This window comes from Hippoglossus hippoglossus, chromosome 10 (assembly GCF_009819705.1).
Source record: "Hippoglossus hippoglossus isolate fHipHip1 chromosome 10, fHipHip1.pri, whole genome shotgun sequence".
Taxonomy (NCBI): Eukaryota; Metazoa; Chordata; class Actinopteri; order Pleuronectiformes; family Pleuronectidae; genus Hippoglossus; species Hippoglossus hippoglossus.
In genome coordinates, this window is record NC_047160.1 from 18,880,533 (window position 1) to 18,895,966 (window position 15,434).

At 41.8% G+C, this 15,434-nt stretch overlaps 4 protein-coding genes across 5 annotated transcripts; 2 read left to right on the top strand and 2 right to left on the bottom strand.

Moving 5' to 3' along the window:
• Positions 1–508: 508 nt before the first annotated feature.
• zbtb33 (zinc finger and BTB domain containing 33) lies at positions 509–3,966 on the bottom strand. Of its 2 annotated transcripts, XR_004615163.1 has the most exons (3): positions 3,805–3,966; positions 722–2,787; positions 509–631 (listed from the first exon to the last, which is right to left on the bottom strand). XR_004615163.1 is itself a non-coding variant. In XM_034597876.1 (2 exons), the coding sequence occupies exon 2, from the start codon at positions 2,783–2,785 to the stop codon at positions 908–910; it is 1,878 nt and encodes a 625-aa protein (XP_034453767.1). In that variant the 5' UTR covers positions 2,786–2,787; positions 3,805–3,966; the 3' UTR covers positions 509–907. The 2 variants fall into 2 exon arrangements, 1 of the variants encoding a protein (XP_034453767.1); XM_034597876.1 differs by having other exon boundaries at positions 509–2,787.
• Positions 3,967–4,482: 516 nt separating this feature from the next.
• Positions 4,483–8,124, top strand: nkap (NFKB activating protein). Its single transcript, XM_034597884.1, has 9 exons — positions 4,483–4,930; positions 5,021–5,156; positions 5,612–5,692; positions 5,840–5,904; positions 5,995–6,090; positions 6,185–6,227; positions 6,311–6,553; positions 7,176–7,325; positions 7,653–8,124. Exons 1-9 carry the CDS (start codon positions 4,627–4,629, stop codon positions 7,825–7,827), a joined length of 1,293 nt encoding a protein of 430 aa, XP_034453775.1. The 5' UTR covers positions 4,483–4,626; the 3' UTR covers positions 7,828–8,124.
• A 907-nt stretch (positions 8,125–9,031) lies between these two features.
• On the bottom strand, positions 9,032–9,930 carry ndufa1 (NADH:ubiquinone oxidoreductase subunit A1). Its single transcript, XM_034597898.1, has 3 exons — positions 9,707–9,930; positions 9,496–9,585; positions 9,032–9,117 (listed from the first exon to the last, which is right to left on the bottom strand). The coding sequence occupies exons 1-3, from the start codon at positions 9,806–9,808 to the stop codon at positions 9,097–9,099; spliced, it is 213 nt and encodes a 70-aa protein (XP_034453789.1). The 5' UTR covers positions 9,809–9,930; the 3' UTR covers positions 9,032–9,096.
• Positions 9,931–10,835: 905 nt separating this feature from the next.
• On the top strand, positions 10,836–14,737 carry upf3b (UPF3B regulator of nonsense mediated mRNA decay). The gene is made up of 10 exons (XM_034597877.1): positions 10,836–11,086; positions 11,545–11,651; positions 11,740–11,846; positions 11,937–12,035; positions 12,242–12,352; positions 12,467–12,510; positions 12,799–12,987; positions 13,078–13,235; positions 13,322–13,646; positions 13,731–14,737. Exons 1-10 carry the CDS (start codon positions 10,976–10,978, stop codon positions 13,863–13,865), a joined length of 1,386 nt encoding a protein of 461 aa, XP_034453768.1. The 5' UTR covers positions 10,836–10,975; the 3' UTR covers positions 13,866–14,737.
• Positions 14,738–15,434: the final 697 nt, after the last annotated feature.

Below are 15,434 nucleotides of genomic sequence, written 5' to 3' on the forward strand. Positions count from 1 at the left end.
ACGTGGCCGGCAGAATTTGGCATCAAAATATAATATCTAACATAGGGGGAAAAAACATTGAAATAATAGGAAATAAAAATGTACAGGGTGCATCAAAATAAGAGTTTGACAAACAAAAGAATAAAACCTCATTATTCACCAACCACTGAAAAAGAACATTAAAAAAAGCATATTCCCTGCCACATGACCCAGATGTGGGATCGCAGACAATCACATAATGAAAGAATACATTTCAGATAATTTTCTCTGGAGCAGAATTTGGTCTCGAACATGGACCAGGAAGATTCAGTCCAGAAATTCCTCACATCTGTTAAAACTTACATCTGATCCTCGAAATTGAGCCAAGATTCTCAATCTGTTTACTGTTTACCGTCTGTTAACTGAATTGGCAAATGTGGGGAAAAAAGGCTCAAATAAACATAATTTAAATGTTTCATTTCTGTGCTGTTACAGATTTTGAGGCTATAATACTGTTTTAACCACACACGCTGATCCACTCCTATGTTTGTTTGCTAATGTCATTATCATTTACTCCAATGATACCGAAGATCAAGGCTATTACAAAAGCAGAATATGAAAAAAAGTACGGTCCCATTGAACTTCCATCAACTGCAACCATTTGCTCCTTTAACTGAAGCCGGCACCAGAAACTCAAGCATCCATTTCCTGTTCCTGTGAAATCGCAGAGGGACTCAAAGTTCAGCGTTCAGCTTTGATTAACCGTGTGGATCTGCATCATCACTGTGTTTAGTTCAATAAAACTACACATTTTTGTTAAACGGAAATGTGGCCGAACCTTGCGTTCAATCTATTGAGAATTAACGAAGAAAATTGTTGACATGGAACCAAAGAGGACAAAGTGTGTGGGGCACCTAAAAGGCACAGGTAACAGAGCAGCATGTGCCGCTCAGTAGGTCTCTGGTATAACAAAGTCAAACTCTGTAGCTGCCTGTGGGGGGGTGTTGTTCACGGTCGACCCTGGTCGAGCGTGGGCGTCAGGCGGCATGTGTGCATTGGGCTCAACGAAGATGTCGTCCCAGTTCAACATCCTGCTCTGGGTTGAAGAGTGGACGTCTTCACTGCCGGTGGTTATGGAGTGCACGCTGCCGTCCTCGGAGATGCAGGGGACCCCCGGCCCCTCAGTCGCCCATGAGTACGGCTTCATCTGCACCGATTTGCACGGCAGCAGGCGGTACAAGTTGTTGTCTGTGTCGTCTTTCTCCTTCCTCCCGCTCGGGTCCTGGTTGTGGACATGCTTGCAGTGGGTGGACAGTAACTGGTAGTTCAGGAATGTTTCTTCGCACACCAAGCACTGGTACCTCCTCTCTCCTGTGTGGTGGATTTCGTGTTTAGTTCTGTACTCGGCCAAGGCAAAGACTTTGTTGCAGTAGCGACACGGGTACTTCTTTTCCCATGAGTGGGTGTTGAAGTGACGGCGGAGGCTCGTCAGACACACGTAGGGCCGCTTGCAGATGATGCACACGAAGAAAGTCTTCCCATCCATGATCAGCTCGTAGTGATCCTCCAGCTCGGTTTTGCTCCTCTTGTTTGGGTTGGCCTTCGGGGACAACGGTACTTTATCAAGGGTTTTCAAAGGCGTTGCCATCAATGACCTCTTCACTTTACTGGCTTTAGAGCCTCCCTCCCCTGGATCCTCCTTCACTGGGACAATGTCATAAGTATTTTCTCCAATATTGGCATAAACTTTACAGCCTGAAGAAATGGAATCAATCTCTGTGGCTGTATTGAGTGTCACCGTCTTTTTTGCTGTTATTGCTGATTTGGGATTGTGAGCCTGAATAGCTGGACTTTCGAAAACATCTAACAGCCTTATTTTGGAATTCCCCTTCTGAGTTGAAGTAGAGACTTGTTTTTTGTGGACTCCCATGATGTCGCTGTTTTCGGAGGACTGGGCGGCACTGGAGGGCTCGGGGGTGACACTGCTTGGCCTGGCTGGTGTTGTGGGAGCACTTCCTGTGGAAACTCTAGCAGGGGAAGACAGGATATTGGAGCTGGAGTCTGGGCTGTGCAGAGGGCTGCTGTCCGGTAAACTGGGCTTAGTCGAACTGACACTGGGACTCTTAGCAGCTTGTGTTTTCGGGGAAGCTGTGGGTTTATCTTTATGTTTTGCAGCGGCATGATTGGATTCTTTATTTTTCACTGCTGCTACATTTTCTGCTTCGGCTTTTTCCACGTCAATTATCTCTCCAGAGTCGGCTTTCTGACTGGCTGCCTGAGCCTTTGTCTGTGAGACAAACATAACGTCGCCGTCCGAGTCCTCGTCGTTTTCTGCAGGTTTGCTCGTCTGATTGAATTCCTCTGCAGATATCGAGAAGGACTCCGTGATGATCGGCATCACCTCTGCGGGCGTCTCATTTTTGTTCTCTGGCTCTTTGGACAAACCAGGCAGCCCCTTCACGTGTGATAATGGCGACCCCAAGTTTGCGATAAACTTCACTCCCAGTATCTTTCCAGCATTTATGAGCTCCTCGAGCATGTCAGAGCGCACACGGACGATCTTGGAGCTGTACACGTAATTGAGAATCTCCTCAAAGATTTCCGCTCTGATGAAGTTCAACTCGATCACTTGTCCGGCGACAGTGAAGAGCTGGTGGAAGTACGTGCTCGAGGCCGACAGGATTGTTTTGTGAGCCCTGAATTTCTTGTCCTGGATGATGATGGTGACGTCACAAAATAATCCATGATTTCTCTGCTCATTCATGGACTTGAGCACAGTCGCTGAGTACTGTGTGTCCGTCGCAGAGATCAGCTTTAGACTTGGCATGTCTGAAGAGAGAGGAAAAACAAAAAGACGACAGATTCACTCCTGTAAATGTACAGAAAATGTTACACGCACTACTCGGACATACAGAATAAAACTAAGAGCTTAAACAAAATATGCAGTTAAAGAGTTGGCTCAATCTATTGTTTGTTTACAAACTGTAAACTCAAAACACCTCTGCCTTAGTTTCTACTTTAACATACCTGTCAGAACTTCGTTAGGTTTAATTATGGAAACCAGAATAAAACCAGTGCAGCCCAACCCAGTTGTCCTACAGTAAACCTGCCATTGAGAATATTATGATGTTCAGCTTGTGTTGAAACTGCTTGACAGGGGTGTTGATTCAACTGCCTGATGGTTTGGGACGATGTGGAACTGTCCTGCATTACAACTACATGCACTTGTTGCTCAGCACATCCACATTGATGAAGATGGATAGAAAATATAATATGTGAATAATGATAGTTGAATCTGACACTTTAATGAAGATATCAACCAATGCAGAGCTGCTAGATTTGACCACAACAGCATCTTCTAACTGTGCCACATGAACCGGCTTCTGTTCAGCTGCAGCTAGAAACTCAATGTTATTAGAAAAATGGTTTTAAATTCTCTAACAGGATAAGATCTCAAGAACAAGACGACAGCACGAAGGAACAAATGTCATCAATGGGCGTTGTGAGAATCAGGAAACCAAAACAATAACGTTACTGACGTTAGCCAAATGCTAGTTAGCCACACACTTACAGCAACTGGCCGGATTATTAGACTCACGTGACATCGCACAGACAGAGAGCAACGCGCGTGAGCCTGGACTGAGGAGTTTATCTACTTTGAGGAGCCATAACAACAACAACACCGCAGTTAGCAGGCTAACAAAAGGAGGCGCTAGCTGCTCCACTCTTCCCCTTCGCAGAAGCGGCACAGCGCGGCCTAGCTTCCTGTTAGCTACAGACACAGCACCGCAGAGAATCCGTCACGTTTCCCCCGAAGCTCGTTCACTTGATCAAAATCTAATTTACCTGCAACCTGGATGTTTTGAGCCAAGACCGAGAGGAGCAGCCGCCACCAGCTGCAGATGGAAACTTATGTGGCTACAAACAAAAGCTAACAACAGACAGCCTCCTGCTGCTCCCCCGCTACCCGCTCAGCCACCAGGGGTCGCTGTGGTGCAGCATTGACGAGCACAATTTGAATTAAAGAGCGTTATAATAACACGATGTTGGGATACATATCATGTCAACATCCGGTTAGAGGAAAAACAACAATAACATTATTGTCGTTGACATAATATTTCAGTATAAACCTATTTATCTGTCAGTATCGAGATCACTACCGGTTCAACTTCACAACAATGATCTGCCTCTCAATTGTAAATACCTTCAAAATAAAAGCACAGAGCCCCCTAGTCTCTCAACATAAACACAGCAGAACAAGTAAAGAGGTTTTCAAAAGCTGCTAAATCTAATGAGTCTGATAAAGAATATTCATTTAAGAATGCCAGTTTCTGTGTGATCTTCAAATTGGTTTCTTTGAAACTGTTGCCTATTGTATGTTTGAGTATACGTTTAATTACTATTTATTATTATTTTTGTTGCTATTTTTGCTATTATTATAACTGTTATTATTATCGACAAACTAGCATTTCTCACAATTATGTACAAGCGGAACCAATGTGTATGACAAGCTTGCGAAGACCCGGAATGTATTCGGGGACGGACGTCCGCTTTGATTGCGTACCTCGGCTGAGAGAGGAAACATGAGTGCGGGTTGTTGTCTGTACTGAACTCGCTTTAAAACATAAATAAATACTCTTTACTTTGTTAAAGTCTCGGTCGGTCGCTATGCCTCATTCGGAGCGGTCGGGCTCTGACGGCGGCGGGGGGCCTCGCAGTCCTCGGGCCCGGAGACCGCGGACTCGCTCCCGCAGCCGGAACCGCGGCGACAGCCACGAACGGAGCCTGTCCCCGTACAGCTTCGGGCCCAAGCTCCCGAAGCCGCGGAACCGGGAGCGGGAGCGCGAGGAGGGGGAGCGTCGGTTCCGAGAGGCGAGAAACATCAAACGGATCCGCATAGGAAGCCGCAGCCGGTCCAGATCCAGAGAGCGACACAGCAGCACCATCCCCACCAACATCAACACCAGCACCAACAACAACCCCGGTTACAACAACCCCGGTTACAACAGCACCAGTTTCAACAACCCCAGTTACAACAACACCGGTTTCAACAACACCAGTTACAACAACACCAGCTACAACCACTGGTCCGAGCAGAGAGACGCTCCAGGGAAACATGGCAGCTTCAAAGATGATTATTACTACGAACAACACCGGGACGACGCTCAGAGACAGAGACAAGAGGCCTTTATCGCCAGGTAACATACACACATCCTCTCGGGCATCGGTTCATAATCAATCACTCCATCAATTCGGTTATTAAGTGTTAAACTTCAACTGAACTTATGGGATTCACAAAAGAAAAGTTGTACATTCTGAAGGACCAGAGGTGAGATCTAATGAAATCTACCGTGGAACCGTTGAAAGACGGGTTTATAATGATAGAAAACAGGGGAAATCCATCGACCTTTTCTGAAAATGTATTCAACTTATCGATAAAGTTTTATTGCTCAGCCCTGTATCCAACAAATGTCTTTTACTCAGTATTAACAACATGTCACAGTTGATTCTATCTACTTTTATTATATCTACTATGTTCTACTATTATTTTCTGATTTCAGCTCCTGGTATTTTTCTCTCACAGTATATTTTTAAAATGTATATTATAACATTAGCCATAACCTGACTCCATCTGTTTGTCTGTGTGTTCCAGACGTCTGCAAGAGAGGGAGAGGATCGGGGAGTCAGGTTGTCCTGAAGTTTGGGGATATTCACCAAGAGTAAAAGAACCAGAGTAAGTCAATAATCTCTACCTACTGTGTTCACTGTATGAAACATGAGAGTTGTTGGTTAAAAACGGTCGTTTTCTCTGCAGTGATCATCTCTGTGTGTGTGCAGGAGCAGAAGGTTTAATTTATTTTTCTTATTTTGTTTCTTTCAGCTCTGATGAATTTACACCAGTTGAAGAGGACGAGAAAAACAGCAGCTCCGAGTCGAGCTCAGAAGGTAGAACCCGAGCGCTGTTTGAACATGAATAAGTTGCTGTGATATGCTGTATCGTTTGAATTTATAAGGTATTCCCTCTGTCATTAACAGGGGAGAAGAAGAAGAAAAAGAAGAAGAAGAAGAAATCCAAGAAAAAGAAGAACAAAAAGCACTCCGAGGACAGTGAGCTGGAATCAGAATCAGAGGGTAAGACATAAGCATCATTACGTGCATTTTAAGATAGCTCAATACAGTCGGTTTAATCAGATTTAAAAGCAGAGCTCATGTGTTTTTCTTCCAGAAGAAGAAATAAAGAAGAAGAAAAAGAAAAAGAAGAGCAAAAAGTAAGTGGCAGTATGCAGCAACATGCCTACTTCAGTCTCACAGAAACGGACATGACGATAAAATTACCTTCATTTTGTAACAGATCCAAGAAGTCCAAGAAGAAGAAGGAGAAGAAGATTCGTAAGGAGTTGAGCAACTCCAGCAACGAGGAGTCTAAGAAGGAGGAGGAGGAGGCGGGAGAGGTGGGGGAGGTGGGGGAGCGGGAGGAGGGGGAGGATGATGATCCCAATGGAGTGTTGTGGGTGGAGAAAACCTGCATTGACGAGCATGTGGTCGGCCCCGAAGCTCCGCTTACCCACTTGTCCCAGGACGACAGACCTTTGGAGTGAGTCTGCCTGACGGTCACTTTTGTTCTTGCATTTCTCACGTCATTACTGGTGCAGTTAGATTGAGTTGAGAAATTCTCTCACTAAAAACCCTGCACCATGTTAGAAAAACTCCCAAGATTCAGTTTGAAAGTCAACTTTGTTTGTGATGCTAAAAAGCAAGGTTTCTGCTGTGATGCTTTTGTGTGTCAGTGCAGCTTAGAGCAAAAAAACATAAATATATATGTACTGTATATGTATATGTGGCTACAGGTAATGGTCATTTGTTCATGATCGATAAATCTTGTAAATATTGAAAGAAGCCGATCAAAGAGGCCACGGGGATGTCTTCAAATATCTTGTGTAACAAAATTACACAAACATGTAATTAATTTATGGACATTTTTGATGATTAATTTATCTTCGATCAACCAAACATTTAACAAGTAATTGCTTCAGGTTTATTTGTCATAGTGAAAAACAAAACACATTTTATGTGATAAGATGATGGTTCCAGCCTCTGAAATATGAATTTATTCCAGTTTTCTTTTCTACGATAGTAATGTTTATCTTCTACATTCATGACTCTTTAGTTAAATGTATTCTACTCGTTTAACAAGTGCATGTTTGTCTTTCCTCCAGTTTCGGTCATGCGCTGTTGCCAGGTGAAGGTGCTGCCATGGCAGAGTATGTGAAAGCGGGCAAACGTATCCCGAGAAGAGGAGAGATCGGTCTCACCAGCGATGAGATTGCAAACTTCGAGAAGTCTGGTTACGTGATGAGCGGCAGCAGGTACACGAAGCGCAGAAGTCTGAATAAAAACTCTCACTTAAATCATTATACAATTTATACAGCAGCAATTCAGTGTTTCAGGGGTCAGTACAATGCAGTGATTCCTCTCATCAACATATATTGCAATCAAATCAATTTTCTATTTTAAATCACAGATGACTCCACTAAAATGAGGGTGATTGTTGTTATTATATAGGGACATATTCAGTGGAAAAGGTCCCTAAATAATTAATAAAATTTAAAAAAAAAGATATATGTTGCCAATGTAAATCAGACCAAAGAAGCATCCATCTGTTCTGTATGTAACACTGACCTGTGACCCCTCAGACATCGTCGTATGGAGGCTGTGCGTCTGAGAAAGGAGAACCAGATCTACAGTGCAGACGAGAAGAGAGCTCTGGCGTCTTTCAACCAGGAGGAGAGGAGGAAGAGGGAGAGCAAGATCCTGTCGAGCTTCAGGGAAATGGTTTACAGGAAGACCAAAGGCAAGGAGGACAAGTGAACGTCCACCATTTTCTCTCAGATTCCTCTTCTTTTTTAATCAAACACCTTCACCTTTTTATCCTGTGACTTCAGATGTCTATTTTTTAGAGGAAAATACATTTTGGTTTTGGGGGGAATGTACAGTGCGAGGGAGGATTGTAACTGTAAAGAAATGTGTAGTCGTAAAGGTTTTCAGTTGTATTATTTGTTTCCATGTTATTGATCTGCTGGATCTCGTCTTCCATGTCAGATGTTCAGCCATAAATTTCTTGTGTAAATTGTTTTCCAATATTAATAAATTTTCACAGCGAAGGGATCTTGTTTTGAAATTTCTTTTAAATGTACTCGGGTGCAATTCTACTCTGCCATCATTGTTTTTATTGTAGTCTTCACTGAGAGCAGTGGTTCTGAACTTGGTGTGGCTTGTGACCCAAGTCCCATTTTATTTTATGACGTCCTCAGGCATGAAGTATTACAGTCATAATAATTTGAAAAGCAAGAAATTTGGGAAATAATTAAGCATTATTTAGCTTCTTTTATTTTCCTATTTCGTTTAGCATTCTCAGATTTATCTTTCAACTTCTTCAAGGCTCCTCAGTCTCAGGTTGTAAGCGACAGATTTAGAGGAAATGTTTTTATCTGAACCGTCTGATACTATAAAGATTTCTGCTGGTTAATTGTCAGTATAGTTCACTCAGTGGAGTAACTTGAGTTCTCCATCACTTTCACTGGTAAACAAAGTGGGTTTCATGTTCAACACCTGTTCATATTGTGATATATTTTGGACATGGCAGTATTTTAGCAGGTTTGTCTTTTCAACTAAAGCTGAATGTGAGATAATTATGAAAAATATCTCAACTTCTCAAAACCCAAGGTGATGTCTTCAAATGTCTTGTTTTGTCTGACCAACAGTGAAAAGCTAGAAGATATTAAACACAATTATATAAACCAAAAGTATTATTGGTACAGCTAGTGATTCATATTTGTAGAAGTCCTAGATATACTGATTCAGCTTGTGACATTTATCATGTATGATAACCAGGGTCCCAGACAGTACCCCCCTCTAACCACAGATTGATAAATACTCCAGTTCAACGCTGTGACATCTACAATAAACCCCACTTTGTCTGTTTTTTAAATTCAACATATGACCCGAGAAGCCTGAAAAGATTTCCAGTATGGAACAGTTTAATTGATAACAAAAGACCAAAATAACAAACAGATGAATGTTAAATATAATCTTTTAATGTCATTCATCACACACACATCGTCTTCATAGTCCAGGTCATCAGTGGATGTTCTCAAGTCCCTGTCGGGGAGAAAAGAAGAAATGGTTATCATACCTGCAGCCTCTCAAATATTACATCAGACAAATAAAACCAATTAAACCAGGCTAAAGCATTTTTTTGACTCAAGACAGCTTTTGGTGATAGTTATAAATTATACTTGTGTGAAAATCATGCTGCACAGACTGAGAATCCATCACAGGGAACATGTCAACAGCTTTAAAGACCCCACACAGGTATATTCACTATGTGTAGTTACACTTCCTCCCATGACAGTCTTTGTGTCTGTGTTGTATGTTCACTCATTACTTTTTGATGTGTTTCAAATACACGTATCTATGTGTGTTCTTTGGGAAACACGACATGTATCCGCAGTGTTGTTGTGACACATGGACTCTCACCTTGGAGTCGTGGTACTGTCCTGATCCAGACACGCGCTTGTCTCTCTCCATCAGGCACCAGTGCCACGGAACCCGGGCGATCCTCTTCTCCTGCAGGGAAACACACGAGGAGGATTTAACAACAAAGTGGGTTCAAGGAGAAAAAACACGAACAGCCCGACACATTAGCCACATTAGCATTAGCAGCCTCCTCCTCCTCCTCTGTCCTCACCTTCCCCCCGTTGGTGAACTTGTGGATCTGAGCCGTGGCCACTCCGGGGAGGATGAGACACACGGTCATGACGGCGAAGCCCGGCAGGATTTCATACCACATGATGTCAGAGACTCACTGGTTCACTGACACCGACAGAAAAACCAACCTCCACCGTTTATTTTGCTAAGAGGCTAACAAAATGTCCACCGTTCACTTTAGGTGACCTGTGTTCCTCTTCCGGTGAGCAAGAAAATCATTTCCTGTCAGATGACTTCAAAATAAAAGCATCTGATGTTTGCTGATGCTTCTTCAATTTAGTTTAACACCGAGCGATTGAGACGATTTTTCATATTAGTCAATAATATAATTAGTCAATATCAATAATCCTAATTATGAATATCGCATGCTTATTTTTGTGAAGTTTAAGGTCATATGTTTTCTCCTGAGAGAAGGTTGTGGTTTTATACTCTTCTATGTGGACTAACCATTGACAAACTGCAAAACATTTTATTTATCTGAGCTGGATGAATTATGTGTCAACACTATGCTTGCACAAGTATTAAAGAAATAACGATAAAAGGGGCAGAACGTCTAAGTCTAATGCTACACAAATAAATACAATTTATAAAATACAAGATTCATTGTATATAATTTTGATGAAAAATATCCCTTACGAAGTTACAACAAACAATAAAGAGAAAGAAAGAAATACATTTACCATCATGAGCTGTCAGCAGTCCACCTAACACTTTGTATATGAACAGCATGAAAATGTATTATTATTACTACAAATATAATCATTTAATCCTGAATTTAATTTAATCCTAAATTACATCTTGGTAGTGCAAGTGTATCTGTCAGATAAAGGATATGGGTAGGGTCAAAGTATAGAGTGCAATTTAATGGAAACACTTAAAAAGATAATCAACACAAGCTTGCAAAACTTGCTTTTATTTTTAAGTACAGTCGATGGAAAACAATCTAATGGAAAATATTTTTTAATACAAGAGTTAAATCAATTTAATTTCCAGTCTAATAATAAAAAATATAACAAACAAATGGATAAAATAAAAACTGATGAACAAAAAACAACGATGTGAACCTAACGGTATGCTATCATTTATGTAAAGTAACAGCGCCCCCTGCTGTGCTAACACTGAGCTGCAGGCCTTCAGAGGAAGTTGATTCGCTGTTAGCTATTCGGCTAAGTTGCTAAGAACTCGAAGTAAACAATCTGCGATGTGAGCAGGAGATTCAAGCACGAGACAAAGCAGCTTGTTTTCCGCCATGAAGGAAGACAAAGAGAACACTCGACCGAAAGAGAGAAAAGTGGAGATAAGGTGCGAGGATGGAGAAAAGACGGAGAGGCCAAAGGAAAAGAAAGAGACCATGACAAAGGTGAAGCTTTGCTAGCTACGTTAGCTTTAGCTAACACTTCCGATAGAAATAGCAGCAGGTTTGAAGTAGTTGTGTTTAATCAGAGCCAAGATGAAGTGCAATCTTTAAATGATACAAGTTTTTACACTATATATATTAGTTTCTATTCAATTCAGAATTTTCTATATTTTTTTATATTCAATACACGTATTTGTTGTTATCGTCGCACTTGAGTATTACTCATTTCTGCTGATGCCTGTTTTGACTCTTGCTGCTGTAATATGGCAAATTTCGCCAGTGTGGGACTAATAAAGACTGATCTCATCTTATCTTGAAACCACACAAACTGTCAGCAGCTCTAACATGGCCATTAGCCAGTGGTTGCTCTCCTTCTCCTCCTCCTCCTCTTCCTCTTCCTCTTCCTCTCTGTTACTGATCTCACATCTAATATCTAAAACCTGTCAATAATCAATTACCAGATTGTGATCAGGCGATTACCACCAAGTCTGACGAAGGAGGATCTGGAGGAGCAGCTGCAGCCGCTGCCAGAGCTGGACTACATGGAGTTTTTCTCCAGTGACACCAGGTTAAAACACATCTAAACATGTGTCAGTATAAAACAACTACCAGTGTCAGGAACAGTTTAACTTGACATCATTGTTCTGCTCTTTCAGCCTTTACCCGCACCTCTTCGCCAGGGCTTACCTCAACTTCAGAAATCAAGAGGATATCGTCCTGTTCAGGGATCGATTTGATGGATATGTGTTCATTGACCACAGAGGTATGAAGGGAATTGAGCTAATGTGAAATAAACAAACTCAAGGATTCTCTCTGTAAGTGATTGACGCTTCATTCTGCTTGTGTGCCACAGGACAGGAGTATCCTGCCATTGTAGAGTTTGCCCCCTTCCAAAAAACTGCCAAGAAAAGAGTCAAGAAGAGGGATGCAAAATGTGGAACGATTGAAGAAGGTAAAGATAAATACAGATATTTTAAGGAGACAGATATTTTGTCCCATTGTAGGAAAGAAATGTGACTCGGTTTTCAATGAGAAAAGTAAGAAACAACAGCCTTGATTTGATGCTGGTGTTTGCATCATGTATCTAAGATCAATTCATATATAAATGTAGTTTAAATAAAACATCATGGAGGCTTCACTGTCAATCTTTTCCTTCAGATCCAGATTACAAAAAGTTCCTGGAATCTTACAACGGAGACGAAGAGAAGTTGACGTCAACACCTGAGACTCTGCTGGAAGAGATCGAGGCAAAGTCGAAGGAACTTGTTGGTATGTTAACAGTTACTTAACTGGAAAGTTGGACCTGAAACATAATTGTATATATGTTAGAACAGACATGTTGCTGGAGGATTCGTTTAAACATACTATTTTTCTTCCTTGAAGCAAAGAGAACAACTCCTCTGCTGGACTTCCTGAAAAATAAGCAGGTAAATGTACAGTAGCACAACATTGTGATGTATATTGTTTTAAACTATTTAAACTATAACATGATAGAGTGTTTTATATATATTTGCTCTCATTTGACCATGAGCATTGTGTAAAGAGGCAACTTAGTCCTAAAGCTCCAAACATTTTCAAATCTCTTGTGAAAAAACACCGTTTCGATGCTTGAATTGGGTTCGCGAAAGTCTTAGGTTCACAAAAGTAGTGGGATGTATGTGTAAAATAGGCGATAAACACCAAATAACTGTCAAAATGAAATTTTGGCTTTTCAGAGAATCAGGGAGGAAAAGAAGGAAGAGAGAAGGAGGCGGGAGCTTGAACGAAAGCGTGTGCGGGATGAGGAGCGACGCAAGTGGCGGGAGGAGGAGAGACGGAAGCGCAAGGACACTGACAAGATGAAGAGACTCGACAAACCGCTGGAGAAAGACAAGGACCAAGTTAAAGAAGAGCCAAAAATTAAGGTGTGTGTGCTGCAGTGAATTGAGGCAGTTTTAAGCCATGTTTACTTTCCAATATGTCCTCAGGAATTTCTTTTATTTTCATCCGTGCAGCTCCTGAAGAAACCAGACAGAGGCGATGACGCTGATGCGGAGAAGCACAAGGAAAAGGCAAAGAAACCAGAGAAGCCAAATAAAGAGGACCGACCCATGGGGAACCATGAATATAAGAGGCGTCAGAACATTGAGAATAAGGAAGACCGAGGAAGGAAGTTAGTTGCTTCAGTCGTTTTCTTTTATCAAACATATCACTCACTTTGAACAGAATATTGAAACAGGCTTTGTGCTTCTTTCACAGAGGAGACGATGACGGGCGGAAGGAGTTCAGGGAGCGTGACACAGATCGAGACAGAGAGCGCGACCGAGAACGGGAGAAGGAGCGGCGGCAGAGAGAGAAGGAGCGCATCAGGCGTCAGGACGAAGATCGGCGGAGGAGGAGGGAACGACAGGATGGAGAGAACTCGTGCAGGAAGCGGGACGACGAGGGGAAAAAAGAGAGGGAGCGTGGCTTTGAGAAGAAAAAGGGCGAAAACCATGTAGACTCCGGTCACACCGAGAGGCCGGAGAAGCTCGCCAGAGACAAGCGGGAGGAAGGCAACAAAAGAGAGCGAATGCGAAATAAAGTAACGACTCTAGTCTTAGTTGTCATTTTTTGCAATTCTTAGTTTTTTTAGTGTTTCTAATTGTGTTGTTTGTTTGTGCGTCAGGACCGCCCCGCTATCCAGCTGTACCAGCCAGGGGCCAGGAACCGCAATCGACCTGCAGGAGGAGGAGAATCCAACTCCGCCGACAGGAAGCCAGACACTGAGACCAAGAAAGTGGCAGACAAGGGAGATGACTGAGCAGATTTGTACTTGTGGCATTTTAAGTTTGGTGACGAGAGGAGAGATCGATCTGTGAGGCTCGGAGCAGTGATGTGATGCCTCAGGGCATCGCCCGCGCTGCAGAAGATGCAGGGCTACATCTGGCTCTCCCAGTCTCAGAGGCAGGAGTGATGCTGGAGTCTCTTAGGGCCTGAATGTGGCCCTCTGTCAGTTTAATTTGTTAGGAACAGAAACAGTAAGCCTTGAGGAGTTTGGCTGCAGGGCACGTTAGGTGAAGCCAAAGTTTTCTCTGAAATCGTGAACTCAAAGTGACCTTATTTCAGTATTGTTTCTCTGATGGACACCTAACCACAACATTGGCTTTTAATTTGCTTATCCATATCCCACCCAATCACTCTGTCAACTCTGCCAAACTCATTAATATTGTTTCTGCAGTGTCTTGAGAGAGATTTCTGTTGTAGCGTTTGCATTTTCTGTTTGAAGTGCACACATGGACATTATCTTACTCTCCCTGCAGAGTTTGACAACCCTCATGTGTGTGCAGATCTTTTACTGAAACGTTCCTTGGTCTTTAACTCTAGTCTCACAGGCACAATAAAGAAACCGAAGTTCACACATTCATACAGTTACTGAGGAGAAATAGCCATTTCTGACCTGACTGCTGTGTAACACCCATATGCCTGCATGCAGACTTCAGTCTGAGTGATCAACCTATGGCCTTCCCCCCTTTTTCTAATCTGAATCTGCCTCTAATCTGAATCTGCCTCGAAATATTAATCTGTGATGCACTCAACTGAAGACAGCATGGAAACATATCAGTGCTGGTGATGCTAATATCATGCTAACATACAGGAGCTACTTCTGACTGGAAATAAAAGGCCTTTGTTAAATCTGTCTCTTTTTTTCTCTTTGGTGGAAAGGTGCTCAGTTTTAAAATACAAGTCCAGCGATGGCAAGATTTCCGTTTCAAGTTATTTAATAGCATTGCAACGGTTCAGTGTTGTTCCCACCTTTTACTGAGTAAATGATTAAGGTCTGATTAAACACTGATGCTTAAATCTTCAGTCCAAGAATTATTTTGTTTCCTTAAACTAACTTTTTTTTTTTATTGTTGGATATTCAAGTATATATTTGGGAAATTGTAATTAAAGAGACCTTTTAAAGTCATTACTCCTAAAATAAACATCTGCTTACGACAAAACATAAACTCAAATATTTAGAGCTTTGTCTTTTGTTATTTCCATTAAGTTTCAAAGGAAATTACAGATATGAAAATTAAAACTTTACACTTTCATTTCCCAACACAAAATACAGTTTCAACGCTCTCACCATGTTCTAGGACTAAAATTTTAATGCAAAGACGCTGATTCATTTACTTATTTTGTTGGTATAACATAGACAAAATGTATATAATATGTAACAATCCTGAACAATAGGGAAAGTACCTATTGAAATGTGACTTTTTTTAACAGTATTAAGTATAAATTTCACTTTCAGGTTTTTAAAGTCTTGCATAATTGATCTGCCATGTTCTCCATGGCAGCTTCACCATCTCCATCACCTAACTATGGTGAACTTAGAAAGTGC